We start from the raw sequence: 19,728 nt of genomic DNA on the forward strand, positions 1-19,728 counted from the left end.
GACCATTTCTCCCGAGGTTTTCCTTGGGACCAGATATGCTTGTGCAATGGAAAAGCTGGAGATAAAAGCCATGCTGTTTGTTTGTGAGGCCTCTGGAGCCAGCTGAGGAAAACAGACAATGTTTAGGCGCCAAACGCTGGATGAGTCACAGTGTGTTTGAGGCGACCTCATCAGGGCTGCAAGCAGCATCTCCAGAACATGGCTAAGTAATAGACTTTAGCTTGGGCCCAAGGGGCCGATTCCTGGGGAACACTGAGCTTCCTCTGCTCCCACAGATGAAACCTTGGTGCCATGGTTTGTCTTGTTCAAAGTGACGCTTTTTTTGGCAGTTCCACCACAAGAGAAAATGTCCGTGGAATAATGATGCTCACGTGGATGCTGACAAACCTAAATCCCCTTTGCAGACTGTGATCCAGAGGCTAAGAATCCGCTGAAAGTGGTTGTCATCTAAATTTAAATTTCCTTGACCTCTGAGTTATGAAACAAAAAAAAAATAAAACATAAAGATGCTTAATGGCTTTCTTTGGTCCCTCCTACATCTTATTTTTTTCCATCCTAGCTGATGAGATTCTTGATGTTGCATACAGAAGATTGGTTTTCCAACATCTGTAGATTAGACTGCTTCTCACTGAAACACTCAAACAGGGTTCTTCCGTTCCAACAAGATTGGATTTGTAGTCTCACGTGTTCTTTACTTTTCATTTGCGAAAAATGTAAATGAGCCAGAGTGTCATGGACCTATAACTGCATCACGTTATTAACCCACTACCCTTGACATTAAAAAAGGAGGGGGGCAAAGTCTAACCTATAGATAGTGTTTGTTCCAGATAAAAATCTTTTTTTAATTTTTCTTTATTTTTTTAAAAAAAAAAAAAAAGAAAACACAGCCTGGTCTACAAGAGCTAGTTCCAGGACAGGCTCTAAAGCCGCAGAGAAACCCTGTCTCGAAAAAACAAAACAAAAAAAAAGAAAACAAACTTTTTTCATTATACATACCAATCCAAGTTCCCACTCCCTCCCCTCCTCCTATTCCCTCCACACATCCTCCCACCCCACCCCCATCCAATCCTCAGAGGGTAAGGCACATTGCTTTGGGGAAGGTTCAAGGCCCTCGCTACTATATCTAGGCTGAGCAAGGTTTCCATCCAAAGAGAATTAGGTTCCCAAAAAGCCAGTACAAGCAGTAAGGATAAATCCTGGTGCCACTACCAGTGGCCCCTCAGTCTGCCCCAGCCAGGCAACTGTCAGCCACATTCAGAGGGACTAGTTTGGTCCTATGCTTGTCCCTTCCCAGTCCCGCAGGAGTTTGTGAGCTCCCATTAGCTCAGGTAGAATGTGTCAGTGGGTGAACCCATCATGGTCTTGACCTCTTTGCTCATATTCTCACTCTTCCCACTCTTCAACTGGACTTTGGGAGCTTAGTCCAGTTCTCTGATGCAGATTTCTGTCTCTGTTTCCATCAGTAGCTAGATGCAGGTTCTATAGTGATATTTAAGATATTCATCAGTCTGACTACAGGGCAAAGTCAGTTCGGGCACCCTCTCCTCTATTGCTTAGGGTCTTAGCTGGGGTCATCTTTGTGGATTCCTGGGAATTTCTCTTGAGCCAGGTTTCTTGTTAACCCCATAATGGCTCCCTCAATCAAAATATCTCTCCCTTGCTCTCAACTCTGTTTTTCCTCCATCTCAACTATCCCGTTCCCTCAAGTTCTCCTTACCCCTCCCCTTCTCACCTCCTCTTCCCCTCCAGAAAAAAAAAATCATGTTCCTGGGACTTTAATTTTTTTTTTTTTCAGGAGAGTTTCAAGGAGTTAAAAAAAAATCAGTTTGAAAGTGTCTTCTGCAGAAAACATGCAGTTTCAGGTCAGAAGCAATTTTGACTGTCACTGAAGCTACCACAGCTAGGCTTTGGCTTTCTCTGGTCTCAGGTGTAGGATTCAGTCCCAGGTCAGGGCTGTCTGGTTGGGTCACTTCTCTCCCCTCTTTAAGTCCCGTGGTGCAGGAATGGATACACCGCAGACTTGCACCACAGCTGAGAAACCCTGACCACAGGCAACTACAGTCTTTCATGATGGGCTTTGAAGCAAGCCTGACTAGCCTTGGCTCAAGAGAGCGACATTGTATTTCTTTTACTTCATAGTAAACAAGCCTACATCTCTCTCCTGGGACACTATCTCCCATGTCAAGTCTGTTCACCCAGGATAAAACCCAATCTATGTTTCTCTTGCAAGAATGCAAAAGACCAGTGGAGAATTATGTTCCAATTGGTTATAACCGAAGCTTGGTAACAGCATTAAAGAAAATTCGAGGATGAAAGTATATCAGGGGTGAAGGGAGGGGTGGCAAGATGGCTCAGCAGTTAAGTGCACCCACTACTCCTTCAGAGGACCTGGGTTCAGTTCCCAGCTCCCACAGCGGGGCTAACAGCCATCTGTAACTCCAGTTTCAAGGGATCCATTGCCCTCTTCCTGCCTTGGAGGGTACCAGGCATGCATGTGGTACTCATCCTATTTGCAGACAAAACATTCACCCATAAGATCAAAATAAATACTCTTTAAATGACAATGTTCTTGGCTTCTCTGAAGTTTGCCAGCTGTCTGGAGCTTGTAGCCCTGGGGAATCTTCCTCCCAAGGGAGGCTGGCTGGAATCAACCTGGTCCTGCATGAGAGGCTTTTAGTATGAATCGGAAAGCTCCTGTATTTGCCTTTTACCCTTTGAAACCAAATCATCCGTTTCCTGGTGTCCTGAATCAAGTGTGGATTGTGCCTCTGACAAATCCTCCATGTTCCAAGAAGCAGGGACTTTTAGTTTGGGGCCACATTTTTCAAGTTCACTGCCACTTGGCCTAGAATTCATGAGGCTGAAGATGGAAGTGTCTCCTCTCCACCCCACCCACGTTTGCTCAACTGGGGGATGTGTTCTGCATAGTCCTGAGCCAGACCTGCTCTGATGGTCCCTGGGTGCCTGCCCTCGGGCCTCTGTCACCTGCTTCTTGAGATTCATCTTGCCTCGGATTTAAATGTTGCAGGGTTAAACAGAATCGCTTCCCGCTGTACATTTTTGGTCAGTAATTGGCGACCTCTGGCGTTTCATATCCTTCCCCTTTGAATTTCTTACCTCCGGCTCCACTCAACTTCTTCGCAGTTCTACTGTGCCCAAGTGCAGATGTCTTCTCAAATATTCCTTCTGTCCCTTTGACTTTTGGCGCCAATGTTTTGTTGCCAAAATACTAGTCTAGATTCTATCCTGTAGGACCTACTGCTATGGTAAAGTGGCCGTTGTTCAAATGCATTTTGTACATTGCTATCAGTTGAGAGTCTGCCACTGCCCAGGAAATCATCCCTGTTCACCAACATTGAGTTCTTTGACTTCTTCCTTTCCAGTTTAGATCCCCTTACTCTCTAGTTGTCTTATTGCTCTAGCTAGAACCTCAAATACTCTATTGAATAGGTATAGACAGCCTTGTCTGTTCCTGATTTTAGTAGAATTGCTTTGAGTTTCTCTCTATTTGGGTTCAGGTTGGGCTGCCCAGATCTCCTTGGGAAGGGGAAATAGAAGAGATTTCGTGAATGGGGCAGGTGGGGATGGGAGCATGAGTGATCCAGTTGGGGGGGGGGGGCAGGACGGAAGGGAAGAAGACTACTGAAGATGGGGGATGGGCATTTGGGGGTCAGGTGAAAACTAGACTACAGGGAATCTCCCAGGAATCTATCAGGATGACCCCAGCTAAGACTCCTAGAAATAATGAATGCATAGCCTGAACTGGCCATCCCCTGTGACCGAATTGGTGCCTAGCACAATTGTCCTGAGAGAGGCTATATCCAGCCAATGATGGAAACAGATGCAGACCCACAGCCAAACATTAGATGGAGTTCGTGGACTCCTGCAGAAGAGGGGGAGAAAAGATTGTAGGAGCCAGAGGGGTCAAGGACACCACAAGAAATTCCACAGAACCAACTAACCTGGGCTAGAGACTGAACCAACAACCAGGGAACCTGCATTGGACTGACCTAGGCCCCTCTGCATGTATGTTACAGTTGTGTGAGCTTGGTCCTTTTGTGGGACTCCTAACAGTGGGAGCAGGGGCTATCTCTGACCCTTTACTGGCTCTGTGACCCTACTCCTCATATTGGGTCACCTTGCCCAGCCTTAATACATGGGAGGTGCTTAGTCTTACCGCAACTTGATATGCTGTTTTGTTAATACTCATGGGAGTCCTGCTATAAACGGAGGGGGAGCTTTTCTTTTGTTCTGACTGCCCAGTCCCAAATAATCACACAAAAGCATTAATTACAGCATGCTTGGCCTATAGCTCAGGCTTATTACTAACTAGCTCTTACAACTTAAGTTTCTATTAATCTACATTCTGCCGCGTGACTTCCTGACTTTACCTGTTCTCTAGTACCTCTTGCTTCTCTGGTGACTGGTGACACCTGAGAAGCTTCTATGTTCCTCCTCTCTGTCTCACAGTGAACTGGGAGGGGGCATAGGAGAACGGAGGACCCTGCAACCTGGTCCAGCTTCCTTCCATGCTGCTGCCATTTGATGTTGGGCAGTGGGATATTCCAGGGGCCCTGCATTGCTTCCTTAAGCCTGGATCTTTCGGGACTGTGGGAGCTATCCTGTGACTTTGATGGTCACAAAGTGTATCTTACTCACTCCTTGTCCTTAGGAATCTCCCTCAGAATCGACTCAAGGTGGATACCTGCAACCATCATTCCGCCCTCCACACCTGGACCTGGCTGAGCCTTCCCTTCATGGTCATTGCCAGGGATCCTTTGTGAGCAACTTGAGCTGTGGGGGTTTTCTGTGCAAAATGGGTTTGCTGCTCAGCTTTCTCTAGTTCTTATTTAGGATTCAGCATAGATCAGATCGTTTCCATCCCATCTGATTGCTTATTGGCTTCCAGAATATTCCTATTCATTCATATTCCTTCTCTTTCCCTCCCCCTCATTACCCTTTTCTCGACTGGTTAGTGTGGTTTTAGGAGGGAAGCCTGCCTCCGCAAAGCAGAAATCCACATAGTAGATTTAATCCTCCCCTGCAGCCCCATATTTCAGATGGGGACGCTGCCTGGAGCTCAGGACATGAATTACGAATAAAGACACAAGCAGGATGGGTGTCTTACAGCTGGGGCCTCTGCCCACCTCCCTGCCTGCAAAACCCAAAGCTAAAGCTCCTTCTTCACCGAGAGAGGATTTCACAGGCTGTAGGCACATGAGGCTCTGCCACGGGGTCTACAGAGGTCTGTTAGATTCCGAGAGTGTAACAGCCTGGCCTTGTGCTAACTGGAACTGCCGGACTGAATGGAGAACTTCCAGAAGAACTTCCTGCCAATTTTACTTCCAGCACAGCTACAAATGTCATTTCCAGAGTGGGCTCCTTTGTTCTGCGAATTTGGAGCAGGGAATACGCCCAGCCAAAGGATTCTCATAAACGTGGGCATTTCCACACAATAGCACAGGACTAAGGGAGGGCCCATTGTAGTCAAAATGATACTTTGTACACCGCTTCCTGCTAGAACATGGAGCTAATGTGTCTCCAAAGCCCACTTCCTGTTCTTTGAGTTCCAAGCCCAATGTGACAAACAAATTTTCTGTTAAGGGAGGAAGTGGTCCTATTCCAATTCAGAATCCTTTTGCTTTGGTTTAAATAAAGCCTGTGTTGGAAACTTATCCAGCTGTGTGGTGTTGGCTATTTACCATGAACCAGGCCTTCAGAAGGGCAAGTTTGGCCCTTTGGTCTTTTGCCATGGGCGTACACAAAGCACCTCAACCAGGTATTGGTTCCTCAACATTGGATTCCCCAGCATCCAAAATAACAAGAAATGGAACTCTATAACTGAGGAGGACATTGAATTCGTAATCCCCCTGCCTCCACCTGGGAAGTGCTGGAGTTGCAGGTGTGTACCACCATGCCCAGCTAGGTTTTCCTTATACAGTCCTGTAGTGTACTGTTATGGCAACACGAAATGGAGTAACATTCCTATGCTAACACTTCTGACTTAAGTCTTCATTCCTGCCTTGATCTCAGCCGCGTGTCCTTTAAAGTGCTTTGCGGTGTATCTAGATCATTCACGTTTTATCCACTGTTGACTGAAAGACTTCTTTGGCATCGGCAATCTCACAACTTGTAAGTCACAGAAACTAGATATCATTTCATTCTTTGTTGCATTGGGAGATTGAAGGGGGAAGCACTGTTCTTGAAGGCTTTGGTTGACTGTCTCTACTTTGAAATCTCGCCCTCAGCTCCTGCAAATGCATCCTTGATTCTGTTGCTGTGTTGGATTGATGGAGACCAGAAGAAAGGCATTCCTCACTCCAGAAACAGGGCCTCGGTGGGGAGGTGGAGGGTCCTTTCTTGATCTAAGCATCTCTGGCCAGTTTGGTCCTGGCCCCCACCCATTCAATAGCCCCAAAGCCACATTGACTTGCAAGCAGAGTTCACCTTTTTCTTTAGGCAAGCCACAAGCATCACCCTGCTCTGAGAATGGTTGTTCACAATGGAGATTCTGCCTCTTTCCGTGCCATTGTTCATCTCTCTGAATGATTCCTGTTTGCATGGTTCTTTTTACTGGGTTTACATCGAGGTCAAGGTTTGAGGTTGGCAAAGGCATCCATTCCTCTGGAAAACCTATAAAGCAACCCTCAGGATTCCCTCCATAATCTAACCCTGGACACCAGCCAGGCCCTGACATTGTAAACTCTGTGTTTATTATGACAGGATTCGTTTCCTTCCCAGTGCCCCTTCCAAACTTCTGCTCATCTCTTTGTCCTCTCATCCTATGCTCCTCATTCTTATCTGAAAAGATACTTGAACCTTAAGAAGGGAATTTTCAAACATATATATATATATATATATATATATATATATATATTTGATATACATAACCACCTCATAAAAGACAAGTAGCTTTAATTTTTTGTAATTTATATACCCAATTAGATAGACATATGCCCCTTGCAACTCTGTGTGCATAAATAGCATGAGCTCATCTATTTTAATATGAGGCTTTTCCCCCCTCTAGAACCTCACAGGAAAATAAAATTCTAAGGGGGAGAGTATTATTTGATATAGTTAATACGTTTTCAATTTATCCCTTGAATGTGATGGGGGCTGTAAATGTTCATGTGCATGTGTGTACATGTACATACAGGCAGGCGTGCACATGTGTGCATGCTTGCAGAGGCCAGAGATTGACACTGGCTGTCTTCCTCAACAGGGCAAAAGAGCTCCACCTTCTTTTTAGGATTTTATTTACAAGTCTGCTGAGTAGTTTCTTGAGCCCATTCAACTTATTTCTTAAGACACACCAGAAGCTCCAGAGACCTGCTTCTCTCAGCACAAACCCATCCCCACCCCCACCCTCATCATTCCCAGCCCCTCCTGCCCTTTCTGCTGGAGTTCAACTTAGGCCACCACTCTCTGCTCTTTCCTTGGGTTCTGGGGATCTAAACATAAGGCCTCAGACTTTCATGAAGGGCACTTTATTGACTGAGCCATCTCCTCAGTACCCCTGGCCCACCAAATTTTAACAAATGCTTCCAAACACCCAAGTCTCCTGCTTCAATCTACTAGTGTACTTTTGAGCATGGTTAGCTTCACTGGAATGCCTGACAGCCTGACCTTTGGGGTGATCTTTTCTGAATCGCTTTCTGGAAGCTGATGTGAAACGTGACCTACAGACATTTGGCCTGACTGACACTTCCACGGAACCTGGACAGTTCAGGATGAGGAGTGTGGCTCATGAAGCGTGGGGCGGGTTGAAGGAAATACACTCATGACATGTTAGCCCCTGGTGTGGGTTACATATGCAGTGGCGAGCCCCCAGAAGATTTACAGAGTGACATGGTACTGCCGCAAATGCTGATGCCAACATTAGCCTGTGCCACTAGATGTGAGCCCCCTCTCGGCATAGCCTATGCAGTTCAATCTGGTACATAGTACCTGATAATAAAGGACTGTATTCCTCATTGTCGTATTTTCTATACTACACATTTTTATCCTCAACAGTTGCTTATCTTACAAGGTGAATATAAAATGTTGTGCCTGGCACTGGGCTCATTGACTGTCAGGAGCACCCCACCCCCACCCCTAGTGGTGGGCCTAGGTCATCTAGGTCTCACACTATACTGTTCGTTATTTCCCTACGGCCAAATTGTCTTAAACCACATTTCCAGAACATATCCCTGACTGTCACTGATACAAGTTGAAGTCTAAAAACAGGTTTGGATTTCTGGTTTGATGTCTCTCTGTGGCAACCTGCCTCCTACGAAAAGCTCAGAGTTACAAGCCAGGAGACCTAGACTCTCAATCTAGCCTTGCCTCTAGCTAGCCTGGGGTGATCTTGACCAGGGTAAAATGGGAGTGGAAACAGCCCCAGAGGTCCTTTCCTTCAGGTTTGAAACCTTGCCGCCTCTGAGGGGGAACTTGCCAGCTTGTGGCACTCTGGTTATCTGAAGGGTGGGGTTGTCACTGTGAGCCATTTCTCTCACGTGACATCGGTATTGCTGCTTCTCCAGCCTGACTGAGATAACTCCTTGGAGGCCCGGCCTCTCCCTTCAGCTCTGTGCTCTGCCTTCTAGATGCCCGACTCAGAAGAATCCCAGGATGTAGGCAGCTCTGAGGAATCCAAGGGGAGCTTGGAAAGTCCCAAACAAGGCAACAATAAGATGAAGCTTAAGAGCCGTCTTTCAGGTAAGTGGCAACACCCTCCACACCCTGCCTGTGGAGAATGAGAGAAGCTTGCAGTCTCGGGAACAGGGAAGCGAACCCATTTAACAGGATGAACACTTTGGGGAGAGCCCTCAGCTTGTCACGTATCCCAGACTGGCCTGGACTCCAGTCCTCCTGCCTCATCCTCCTACGTGGAACGTTAACAGGTTTACACCTGGGGAGATGAGCCCTTCATCTCCTTTAAATCTCAGAACTGTCTCCTCCAGTGAGGCATGCCCTGTCAGAGCAGCCCCGTTAAGCCTAGCTGCCCACATGATGGTTTCGTCTTAGCCCTTACGAAGTGCGTGTCAGCATGTGTGTGTTGTCTGTTGAAACTTCAATTTCCTGAATGTTTAGCTCATTTACCTTAATGAGGTTTCAGATGACCCTCTCTGCGCCAATGCTCAGGAGCCCCATAGTCTCAGCATGCACCTGCCCCGCCCCCCGCCCCCGCCCCGCAGAAACAACTCTCAGCCCACTTGAACAAGGGGCAGAAGGATTTTATCTCACATCCCATTTGCATCTCAGCTAAGCAGGAGAAATGACGGAAGAGAATTGCAACTTTACGAACTGATGGCTTCCATATTCGACGTGTACTGTGTACTTCCCTACATGGCCTGGGGGAGACAGCAGAAGATACATATGACTTTCATGGGTCCTAGGCACTTTTGCCTTGTTGGATATTTTTTTTCCATCAAAAAATAAATTTCATGACTGTGTTCCCATGCAGATATATGCTGGGGACTGGGGAGATGGCTCAGTGGGTCAAGTATTTGTTAACCAAGCTGCAAGACCTGAGTTCAGATCCTCAGTACCCACGTAAAAGCCAGGTTTGGCCCATGTCTGTAATCCCAGCACTGGGACTAGGGTAGGGCCGAGACAGGTGAATCTCTGGGGGGCTCACTGGCTGGCCGCAAGCTGTGGGTTTAGTGGGGGACCCTAGCTCAAAACACAGACGTAAGGAGTAAAAAGGAAGAAACCTGCCATCAGCCTCCAGTCTTCACAAGCCAACGCAGACCCAAGAGCAGCTGCAGGCACACATGAAACACCACACACAAACATAAGGGTGTAGACAGCAGACCCCCTGCCTGGCTCCATATGCACACGCATACGCCATATTCATGTGCATTCTGTCACACACAGGAATGTAATAAGTAAAGGTAACAATGATAGAGGAAGGGACCTCATGCCACCTCTGGGCTCGAGACACACTGCATGGACTTGCAGAGTTCCATACACATGTGCATATAACACACACTAACATACAAGATATGTAATGAATTCATTACTGTCGACTAATTACCATCGCTCTCAACTTTTCCTACATTTAACAATGCACTAGAGCATTTTTAGGGTCTCCAAATGTGACATGGGCTCCTGGCACAGTGCTTACTGGCGTAGTAGGTGACTTGGCTCCAGCCACCCACCCACAGACATTGGGAAAGGGAGGTAGAACTTAGCTTTGGGCCCTTAGCAGTTGGTAGCCTGACATCCTTAGGCTGTTTTTTGTTTGTTTGTGTTTGGTTTTTTTTTTTTGGATTTTCAAGACAGGGTTTCTCTGTGGCTTTGGAGCCTGTCCTGGAACTAGCTCTTCTTGCCCATGCTGGCCTTGAACTCACAGAGGTCCAGCCTGCCTGCCAGTCACATGGTCCCTGAGTGCTGGGATTAAAGGCGTGAGCCACCACCACCTGGCCCCTTAGGCTGTTTTTAAACCTCCTTCAACTTCCTTTCCAACAGCTGTCCAAAAGAGCTGATACCCTGACTTTGAAAGATTAGGTTGTTTTGCCATGTATTTATTTATTGCTGCAGGGGTGTGTGTGTGTGTGTGTGTGTGTAGACTTGTGCATGCTGTGGCCATCAGGATTGCACAATCAGTACCCCCAGGTCTTATTTTTAAGTCTCACGAAATCACCCAGCCCAACGCATAGTGTGTTAATATCCCCTGTCCCATCATTTTCTTCTGCACCCAGATCCCTGGCACAGAAAGGGACAATGCTGCCAGCCCAGACAATGCCCCCCCCATCATCTCTCTGCTGCATTTATTCTCAGGGAAGATAAATAGCGTGGGACCATAAAGTACATCCTGCTAAAAGTTCTAGTCACCAAAATTAGTTATTTTATTGATAATTGGGAATAACTATGCAGCATCATGTTAGGTTGACTTTTGGCAGAAAGATATGGCATTGGGTAGAAGGCTGTCACCTAGAGGCAACAAGCAGCCCTTGCCCCCACAGCTGAGAGAGACCCCTTTAAATCCTGTGTGTACAAGGGCGGAGAGGAGGCAGTGGTCAGCTTGGCAGAGTTTATCACCACTGTAATCAATCCCCAGGGAGGCTCTCTGAGTTCTCAGGAGACACAAGGATCTTTGAAACCGCTGCAGTTACATTCCTTATTTTATAGATGAGATCAGAGCAACTAAGGAAGTCCCAAAGGTCATTGGATTGAAGCCAGGAAAAAGGACCTACATTCCAGTCAGTTCTTCCCACCACTGGCTTCCTGGGGACAGTGAAAAGAATTCTGTCCCCTACCATGTCGAAGGGTTTCTAGATTCGGATGGGAGTGGGGGTGTAGCTTGAAGACCTTCCAGATGTGCCCATATTGTCAGTTTGGAGCTAGCCTTGCCTTTAGCTGATAGCCGGTCCAGGGCTGTTCACTGTTTGCCGCAGGGAGTTTCACCTTCTTCTCAAGCCATCCAAACCTATAGGGAAATGTGGAATAGGGGAGGAAGCTTGTGTACGCATCATTTGGAACTGGGTTCAGTTTCTAACTCTGCACCCAAGACAAGTGACCTGGGCCCAGTGACTTCTTCATCTGGGAAAGGAGGATTACACTGTGAACTGGTTCTCTCAGTAGATGTGAGAGCCTTCCATGCGCCCCCCCCCCCTTTTGGAAGACTGATGAGAGAATGTGGTTGGTACTGCCACTCCAAGGTGTGACAGCCATGGTCCCTTCCCTCAGAAGCACCCGTTCATTGATTTCATTGTTGGGGTCATGAGTATAATGATCATTTTCATTTTCATTCTTATTGTTCTTGCCTCTTTCCTTCTCAAGAGGGAAACAAGAGTTTGAATGGCCTCAGACAGGAAGGCCTTCGTGAGAACTCTTAGTCCCCCGGGAAGGCAACCCACATGTACACATAGCGGTGGCCTGGATAAGACACACATACGCGCGGCAGAGTGGCTGAGAGTCCCTCTGGATTGTGGTGTTCGTGGAGGCCTTCGGAATCAGCAGGATAAAGGAAGGCTGAGACCTGGGTAAAAGACTGGAGACCAGGAGGAGAGGAATGGGAGATTATCCAGGCAATGGGGGGGGGGGGAATGAAAGACAATTTGGGCAACTGTTTTTAGTCCTCTTCTCATTTGAAAGGCCCAATATCGTCTGGTGCAATGATGAATCAGTCCGGTGAAGCTTGGCAAGAGTGCATAGGGGAAGAACGGCAGGCTGTGAGGTGGGAAGTGATGGTGTTGTGTAAAGTTGTATAAACTCGTGACACTTCTATCCTGGTTCCAGAAATGAGAGAGGAGCACATCCCTGACAGCCATCAGGAGAGAGCATATTCACGGGGGAGGTGGGATCTGTAAGCCTGGCAGCTTCATCTGGGGACGTGCTAAAGAAACTGGGGACCTGGGCTCTGACGGTACTGTGGACTGCTTCCCTTGAAACACATTTGCATGTGGGAGTTTGTTTATTTTTAATATGAATGTTTGTGTGCCTGTGTCTGGGCCTAAGGAGGTGAGAAAGGCATGGGCTCTCTGAAGCTGGAGTTCAGGCATCTGTGAGCTGCTTGATGTGGGTGCTGGGAACGGAGCTCTGGTTCTCTGTGAGGACAGTAGGTGCTCTTGGCCATGGAGCCATTTCTCCAGCCCCACACAGGAGGTTTTAATGCCATGGGATCCTCACTTGTCTGTCTTCCAGATCTGGGTGTTTGTTTCGTATTCTCGAATGAGTCACTGCGGTGTTCATACATCAGGGTATTATCAGTGGAAGCTACCGTGTGTGGTTTCTCTCCTGTCAATGACAAGCGCCTCCCTGTCAACCCAGAAGGAATTTGCTTCTACTAAATCTTTTTCAGATGAGTAAGCATGCCAAGAAAGATTAATCTGGCCCATGAATTATAAAGTTATGAATTATTTAAGTATGTGTATGAGGTTCTAGCCATTTCCATGAAGGCTTTGCCTAGTCTGGCTCCAAAATGACTAAAGCAACATTATCCGTCATCCCACAGAACGTTTTTCTAATATGCTAGCCCAAGTTTTCCTTCCTGCCTACCTCTTTTCTTGCCAGCAGGGGTCTCCTTTAACTTCAGTACTTTTGATTTATCCATGTTAACCTCTTAAGTTTGCGATCTTTTTAAATGCAAAATTTTCCTTGGTTGCAAAAGGATTTCAGATGTTTGAAAACCTCCTTCACAAAGTTAATACTTAGCTTTTGAAAAGCTAAGCCCTAAGTGACATCCATTAGCTGTTATCACCACCATATCATTATTCAAAACTCAACATGAGGTGCGCGCGCGCGCACACACACACACACATACACACACACACAAAATTATTGCAAAGGTTTCCTAAATAGGATCTGAAAGCATCAATTATAAAAGTAAAAGCTGGTTTGTATCCCTGCTTGCAAAATTACAGTTTGGTCCACAATGGGCAACACACATGACTGTGGTCCCATATAATTATACCGCATAGTGCTATTATGGCCACCCATGATGGCTAGTTTTAATTGTCATCTTGACACAATCGGGGAATCAACTGGAGGGATTCCAAATGAATGATTGTCTAGATAAGGTTGCTCTGTGGGTATGCCTGTGAGAGATTTGCTTTATTGGGTTAACTCAGGTGGGATGACCCATCCAGAATGGGGTGGGTACCATTGTATGAGTGGGCCCTGGACTGGAATGGGCGAGCTGAGTGCTAGCAATCATGTAGTTGTTGCTCTCTGCTTCCTCACGGGATGTGATATGACGAAACTCCTCCCTGTGTTTTCCCCGCCATGATCAACTACAACCCGGAGCTGTGAGCTAAAACAGACCTTTTCCCTCTATACTCTCAGGGTATTTTATAAAGCAACTAAATTTAGACTCTGTGATATCTAAAATGATATAAAAGAAACTATGACCCATCTTATTTTGTGTAAACACACTACACTCCTCAAAACACCCTGTCATTAAGCCATAAATGGCTACATCATACTGTTAAAATTATGACTTTTTATTTGCCAGAAAATACCATTAAGACAATGTAAGGCACAGATGTGGAGAAAATATTTATAACTCATAGATCCCACAAAGGATTCATCATCTCACACATTATAATAAAAAAAAACTTACTAAGAAATCAGTAAGGAAATCTAAACAAATGGACAGAAGATATAAACACTTTACAAAAAGGATCAGCAGATGCTGTATACACAGAAGTGTGAGCCTGTCAGTCATCAGTGGAATGAAGATTGAAAGCCCTAGTAAGATCCCATTGTGCACCCAGGGGAACAACTGACATTAAAGACAGATAGGGAGCAGGATGGCATGAGGAAGACAGAGTTCATCCTGCAGGAAAGAATACTTGAGGAAGGAAGAATGCCAGGAGCCAGCACCTCCACATTGACACGGCACTGGGAAGACCTTACCTTCACAATAGCTGTAGTCTTGATTCTTAATCAGGAGTCCCACAGATACATACCTTTCTATGCTTTCTGCATTTCTAATGGGCTGTTTAAGAAACAGTAATGTGTGGGCAGCAATGTACTGTGTGTACAACACACACACACACACACACACGTTACTACTGTTTCACATCTCAAGCTGGAAACAGGCCAGCGTCCCTCAACAACAGGACGCATAAAGTATAGTGTGTTTGTGCAATGAAATGTTACACAGAGCGGAAATGAACAAACTGTTGGCACATAAACAGCACGGTTGTGTCTCACTAAGTCTGTGAGTAAAGGTTCCTACCCATAATGCTAATGACCTGAGTTCCAGTCCTAGGAGCCGCATAGTAGAGGGAGAGAATGGACTCCTGCAAGTTGTCCTCTGATGGCACATGTACCCCTACATGCATACATACACAAAATAAAAAATAGAATAAATGTTAAGAGCAAGGAGCTCTATACACAGACGTGCATATTCTTTCATATAGAGTTCAAAAACAGACAGAGGTGATCAGGGATGCTTAGATCACTGGTCTAAAGATCACATTACCAATGGATGAGGAGCAACCAGTAACCTGAGGGGGCTTCTCAGATTCTGGATTGTGTCTCTTGATCAGTGTGTTAGAGGTCGTGTGAAATTTCATTCATGTACATTTGTGTACATTTAAGTTATGCTTAATAAGCATGAATAAAAACAGAAAGCCGTTGCTAAGCCAGGCATAGTTGTACGTGCCAGTTATTTCAGCGCTCAGAGGTTAGAAGTCACATAGCACTAGAGAATTCTGAATTCCAAGCCAGCTTGGCCACATAGCAAGACCTACATCAACTGTATATCTCAAAAAAAAAAAAAATCAGTATCGTATGTGGAGTAAAAGCACCCACCTAGCAGTGAAGCCAGGGCATCTGTGAAGAGATTCTCCGCCATTGCTAGGAGACCACCTGCCAATGGTCCCCTCACCAGTTTCTTGCTGTTGCCGCCACCCCTGCATCTGACTTGGTGCACACATTGCTCCTTAGGCTGATGCAGAACCTGGGTATAGGCCTGGGCAGACTTGGTCCTTCATGCATCTTCAACCCCAGACCTTCAGAAGCCACACGGTGATTGCAAACGCCGTGTTCCGGCCTATTGGTTCCGCTAACGCTCTTCTCAAGCCTTACCAAGCCCCGCCTCCAATTTGTTGTTGTTGTTGCAGGAGGTGTCCACCGCCTAGAGTCTGTTGAAGAATATAATGAACTGATGGTACGCAATGGGGACCCCCGGATCAGGATGCTGGAGGTCTCTCGAGATGGCCGGAAGCACTCTCTTCCCCAGCTGCTGGATTCTACTGGGACATCACAGGTTAATCCCAGGCTTTGGGGCCTCTGGGTCACTCATAGTCACCATTACTTGGTTAGAGATGAAAACATAGATTTGGAAACCCTGTGTCTCCGTGATTGTGTGTGTGTGTGTCAGTGTGTGAGTGAATACATTTTATTTCTTTCCAAAGATCTCTATGGACCCCTGTTCAGAAGAGTTGCCTACTGATACGGGCCTAGAGAGACAGAGCGAGAGCCACGGAGAGAATATGAGGTCTACCCAGAAAGATTAGAAGGAAGCCAGCTCCAGGGTTGAAGAAAGTGGGGAAATATCTCTTAATAGATCTCAGCATCTTGGTTCTCTTCATGCTGTGTGTTTTGGAACTAAGAGTTGCTCTCGACTGCCAGGAGACAATGGCGTCTCAGAGTCTGTGGCAAACCACCATTGCTTATTTAATAGGAACCTCCTATGTCAGAATAACAACTCTGTTGGTGGCGTGAGCACATGCGCCTATACCTTGCCTGGGGTCCCACCTGCTGCAGAGGACTAGAGTAGGCGGTTAGCATGACAGAAGCCTGTTCCCGTCAAGAACTCTGACTCTCCAGCCCTGACTAAAAATTCCTCCTCAGTTATCTTGTCCCTGGCCCGCTGGACGCTAGATGACAGGCTCACAACCAACTTGGAAAGAGGTTCAGTCTCCGGGAAACTTGGGGGTTCTTTGGGTTCTAGTACTATGAGTCAAACAGAAAATCACTAGCATTTTTCCCCTGGATCTATCAGAAAAACAGGACTGGAAGAGGAGGTTCCAGCAGTGAAGTCTCTGATATCACACTTGGGGACTCCTAGGTGATAGGAGTCTAAGGGTCTTGGACCCTGACTTCTAGTGTGTTAGGACCACTCTGCAGTGGAACAACTGAACCTCAAAATGGCTCACAAACACCCATCTAGCCAGGCCCTGGGAGTCAGGAAGCTCGTGCTTGGGTAGACAGTCTTACCAGAGAGCTTTCCCTTCTTCAGTTTGTCCTTTCTCTTATCTTCGGCCCTCTTCTCTTTCTCCCAGGTTTCACACACACACACACACACACACACACACACACACACACACACCATTATTTCCTCCGCCAAAAGGTGCTGCCCAGTATAGCGTTATCCAGTAAAACTTTGGGCATAGGTATAAGTGGTTTGCGCCTGTAGTATCCAAGATGGCAGCTACGTGTGTCTCAGCCTAGGAATGCACTGGTGGAGTTGAGGAGTGCATTTTAATCTTAGTGAGCCTTAATTCAAACCTATAGCCACTGGTGGCCGGTGGGCAGTGCATTATGAGACAGCACAGGTGCACACAGGGCAGAGCGACTCCTTGAGCTCTCAAATGGCCACATGAAGCACACAGGCCTCTGGCTTCTGCTTGTTTCCAAGAGAGGGAGCATGAAGCAGGGCTGAAGACTGGTGATCAGAGAAAGGGGTCCCCAAGGGGCTCCTGCGTGAACCCCTGTGTTCAAAGGTTGGCCAGCTTTAGGCTGTGTCTGGCATGCTCTGCAGTGGTTTCAGTAAATGGGTGGTAACACTGCCAAGCCCACATCATTTATTTAATGAGACCAAGTCTGGGCGGCCCATGTTACTGGCAGATACTCTGTCAAAGATCACAGTATAAACTCTTCCAAGCCACCAGGGAATGCAAACTACCCCTGGCAGGAGGGAACATCTCATTCCTCCATATGAATGAAGCAGATACAAATCAAGTATAAAAACTATTTTGCGGTGGCTCTCCTCTCAATGATATTTTTCTACCTGTGCTATGATAGCTGCCCCCACAGAAGACATTATTCTAAGAGTGAGTAGCTCGCTGTAGCAGGAGCTACTTAATCTCCTGATCATGTTATCAGAATGCACTCTGCTGATACATGTGGTTAGCATGGCTGAGGGCACGAAAGGGGGATTGAGGTTGGAGCTGCTGGCCAGAAGGGGAAAGTGTGGCTTATGGGAAAGTATTTGATTTTTCCAAATACGAGGGATTAGGGCCGAAAGGCTGCCGTTTCTCAGCAGGGCATTTTATGTGGAAAAACAGTTGTCTGGGTCTGTGGTTGGCAGTTTATAAGAAACATGGGCTTGCTGAGTTTCTGAATGAGTAAATTAAGCTTACGATGGTGAGATACATTTTAAACTTGGGGCTGGGGAGGGAGAGATTTTCAAAAAGAGCCCAACCCCAGGATGGTCATCTTTGTTCTCCTGACTCCATTCCAGGAGGATCTGTGGCATACGGTTAAAGTATGTGACACAGGTGCTTGGGGTCACTAAGCATCCCTTTGTGATGGGTAGGTATGGCAGGGCACGGCAAAGGGAGGTCCTGCTCCAGTAGTATTTAAACTTGCCTTAAGCCAGTGGACCACAGACTGACCAGTGGGAATCGCTAACTCGAAAGACAGCTGAGATTTTCAAAGTCTCTTTGTATGCCCGAGCCCGCAGCAGGGTAAGTGAAAATATCTGGTGTTGCCTTGCACTGGCTTTCAGGAATACCACATCGTGAAGAAGTCTACCCGCTCTCTGAGCACCACCCACGTGGAATCTCCGTGGAGGCTCATTCGGCCGTCCGTTATCTCCATCATCGGGCTGTACAAAGAAAAAGGCAAGGTGAGCTCTTTTCTGCCAACTCTTACCCTCCAGGTGAGGGGTAGCGTGCTCCTTAAGTAGCCTGTTTGCATGTTTAGTTTGGTTTTTTTTAAAAAAAACATTAAAAAAATTAACATTTGTAAAGGGATGGCATAACTTCCCTGTCATTCCTTCCTGTGACCCTCACAGTGAGAGGCGGGCACACCCTCCTTGCCCAGTTGATGCAGGGAGTTGCCAGCCCCTCAAGAGACACTAGGGTGGAAAGCAAGGACGGAAAGAATGATCTTCCAATCTTTTTGGTTCTGTTCCCAAATCTTTTCCCCATTGTAAGAAATATACCCCCAGTACCCTTAGAGAATGCCCCCTGAGAATATCATTTTGAGTGATATTCATGGCTTTGCCATTAGGTAAATGTACAAACAACTTGATACTATATAAATGTTGAAACACCTACTTTGACAGCATACAAAATGGAAAGACTGAAACAGATATGACGACTGCAAGGTATGGAAGGGCTTGAAGAGCCGTTTGCTCATCAGTGGGAAACTCTGATCCTTGGAGTCAAAGACTATCAAGTATTAGAAACTTCAGATGGTCAACGTAGATCCCTCCCTTTATACGACTGGCCTAGTATACTACAACTAAAGCTGAGGAGGGAAATAGTGAAGGAAAACTTGAAATTGGTCTCCTACCTAAACCCCAAACCTGAGTAGAGACGATACCTCGGTCAAATACTATACAGAGGGAAAGGTTTTTGCGGTTAAATTCTGTAGAGTCATCCCAGACTCTTGTCCACTTTGAACTGTCCACTTTGAACACAGGGCCTTGGCTTTAGCATTGCTGGAGGCCGAGACTGCATTCGAGGCCAGATGGGGATTTTTGTCAAGACCATTTTCCCAAACGGATCAGCCGCGGAGGATGGCAGACTCAAAGAAGGTAAGCGAGAGTCTCTTGGTGATCTGTAGTGATAGCCTGAGCCCTTGAGAGTCTGTCCCCTTGCAAGGTGTGACTGGATGTCATGGCAGCTGAGGTCATGGTCTTGAGAGTAGGACCTGACCTGAATCCAGCACCTCCTCATCAGGGTCTTGGGCAGACCACGTAACCCAAGCTTCACTCTCCTGGGCTACTTGGAGCAAACTTGGAACATTAATATCTACCTTGAAGTGTTTTTTGTGGGGGGGTGAAAACAGATTGAATATGGGAAGTAGCTTGATGTTTCTGTTGCAGACCGAAGGTTTTAACCATGGTTACACCGTTAAATACTGGTCCTTGCTCGGGTTTTCTGCCTTAAATATTCCTGAGAATTTGACAGTCCAGTCTTACCTTAGCACTGATGGGAACACAGACTTTAGTAGCTTTTTAATGTCTTGCTATTGGAATCGATACTTTGTAGCTGGCTCCTAATTGAACACCTTCTGGTTCTCCACGGCATCTACCGTGTTATCAGACATAAATACAAC

General features: G+C 46.5%; 1 protein-coding gene across 1 annotated transcript in view; it reads left to right on the forward strand.

Annotated features, from left to right (window-relative positions):
• The window catches only part of Pdzd2 (PDZ domain containing 2), a 101,746-nt gene that overhangs the window by 39,090 nt on the left and 42,928 nt on the right, over positions 1-19,728 (forward strand). Inside the window, exons 7-10 of the mRNA XM_042054674.1 lie at positions 8,586-8,697; positions 15,558-15,703; positions 18,170-18,289; positions 19,090-19,204. Of these exons, the coding sequence (XP_041910608.1) occupies positions 8,586-8,697; positions 15,558-15,703; positions 18,170-18,289; positions 19,090-19,204 (493 nt within the window). The remainder of the gene's footprint in view (positions 1-8,585; positions 8,698-15,557; positions 15,704-18,169; positions 18,290-19,089; positions 19,205-19,728) is intronic.

This window comes from Arvicola amphibius, chromosome 3, assembly GCF_903992535.2.
Source record: "Arvicola amphibius chromosome 3, mArvAmp1.2, whole genome shotgun sequence".
NCBI classification, from domain to species: Eukaryota; Metazoa; Chordata; class Mammalia; order Rodentia; family Cricetidae; genus Arvicola; species Arvicola amphibius.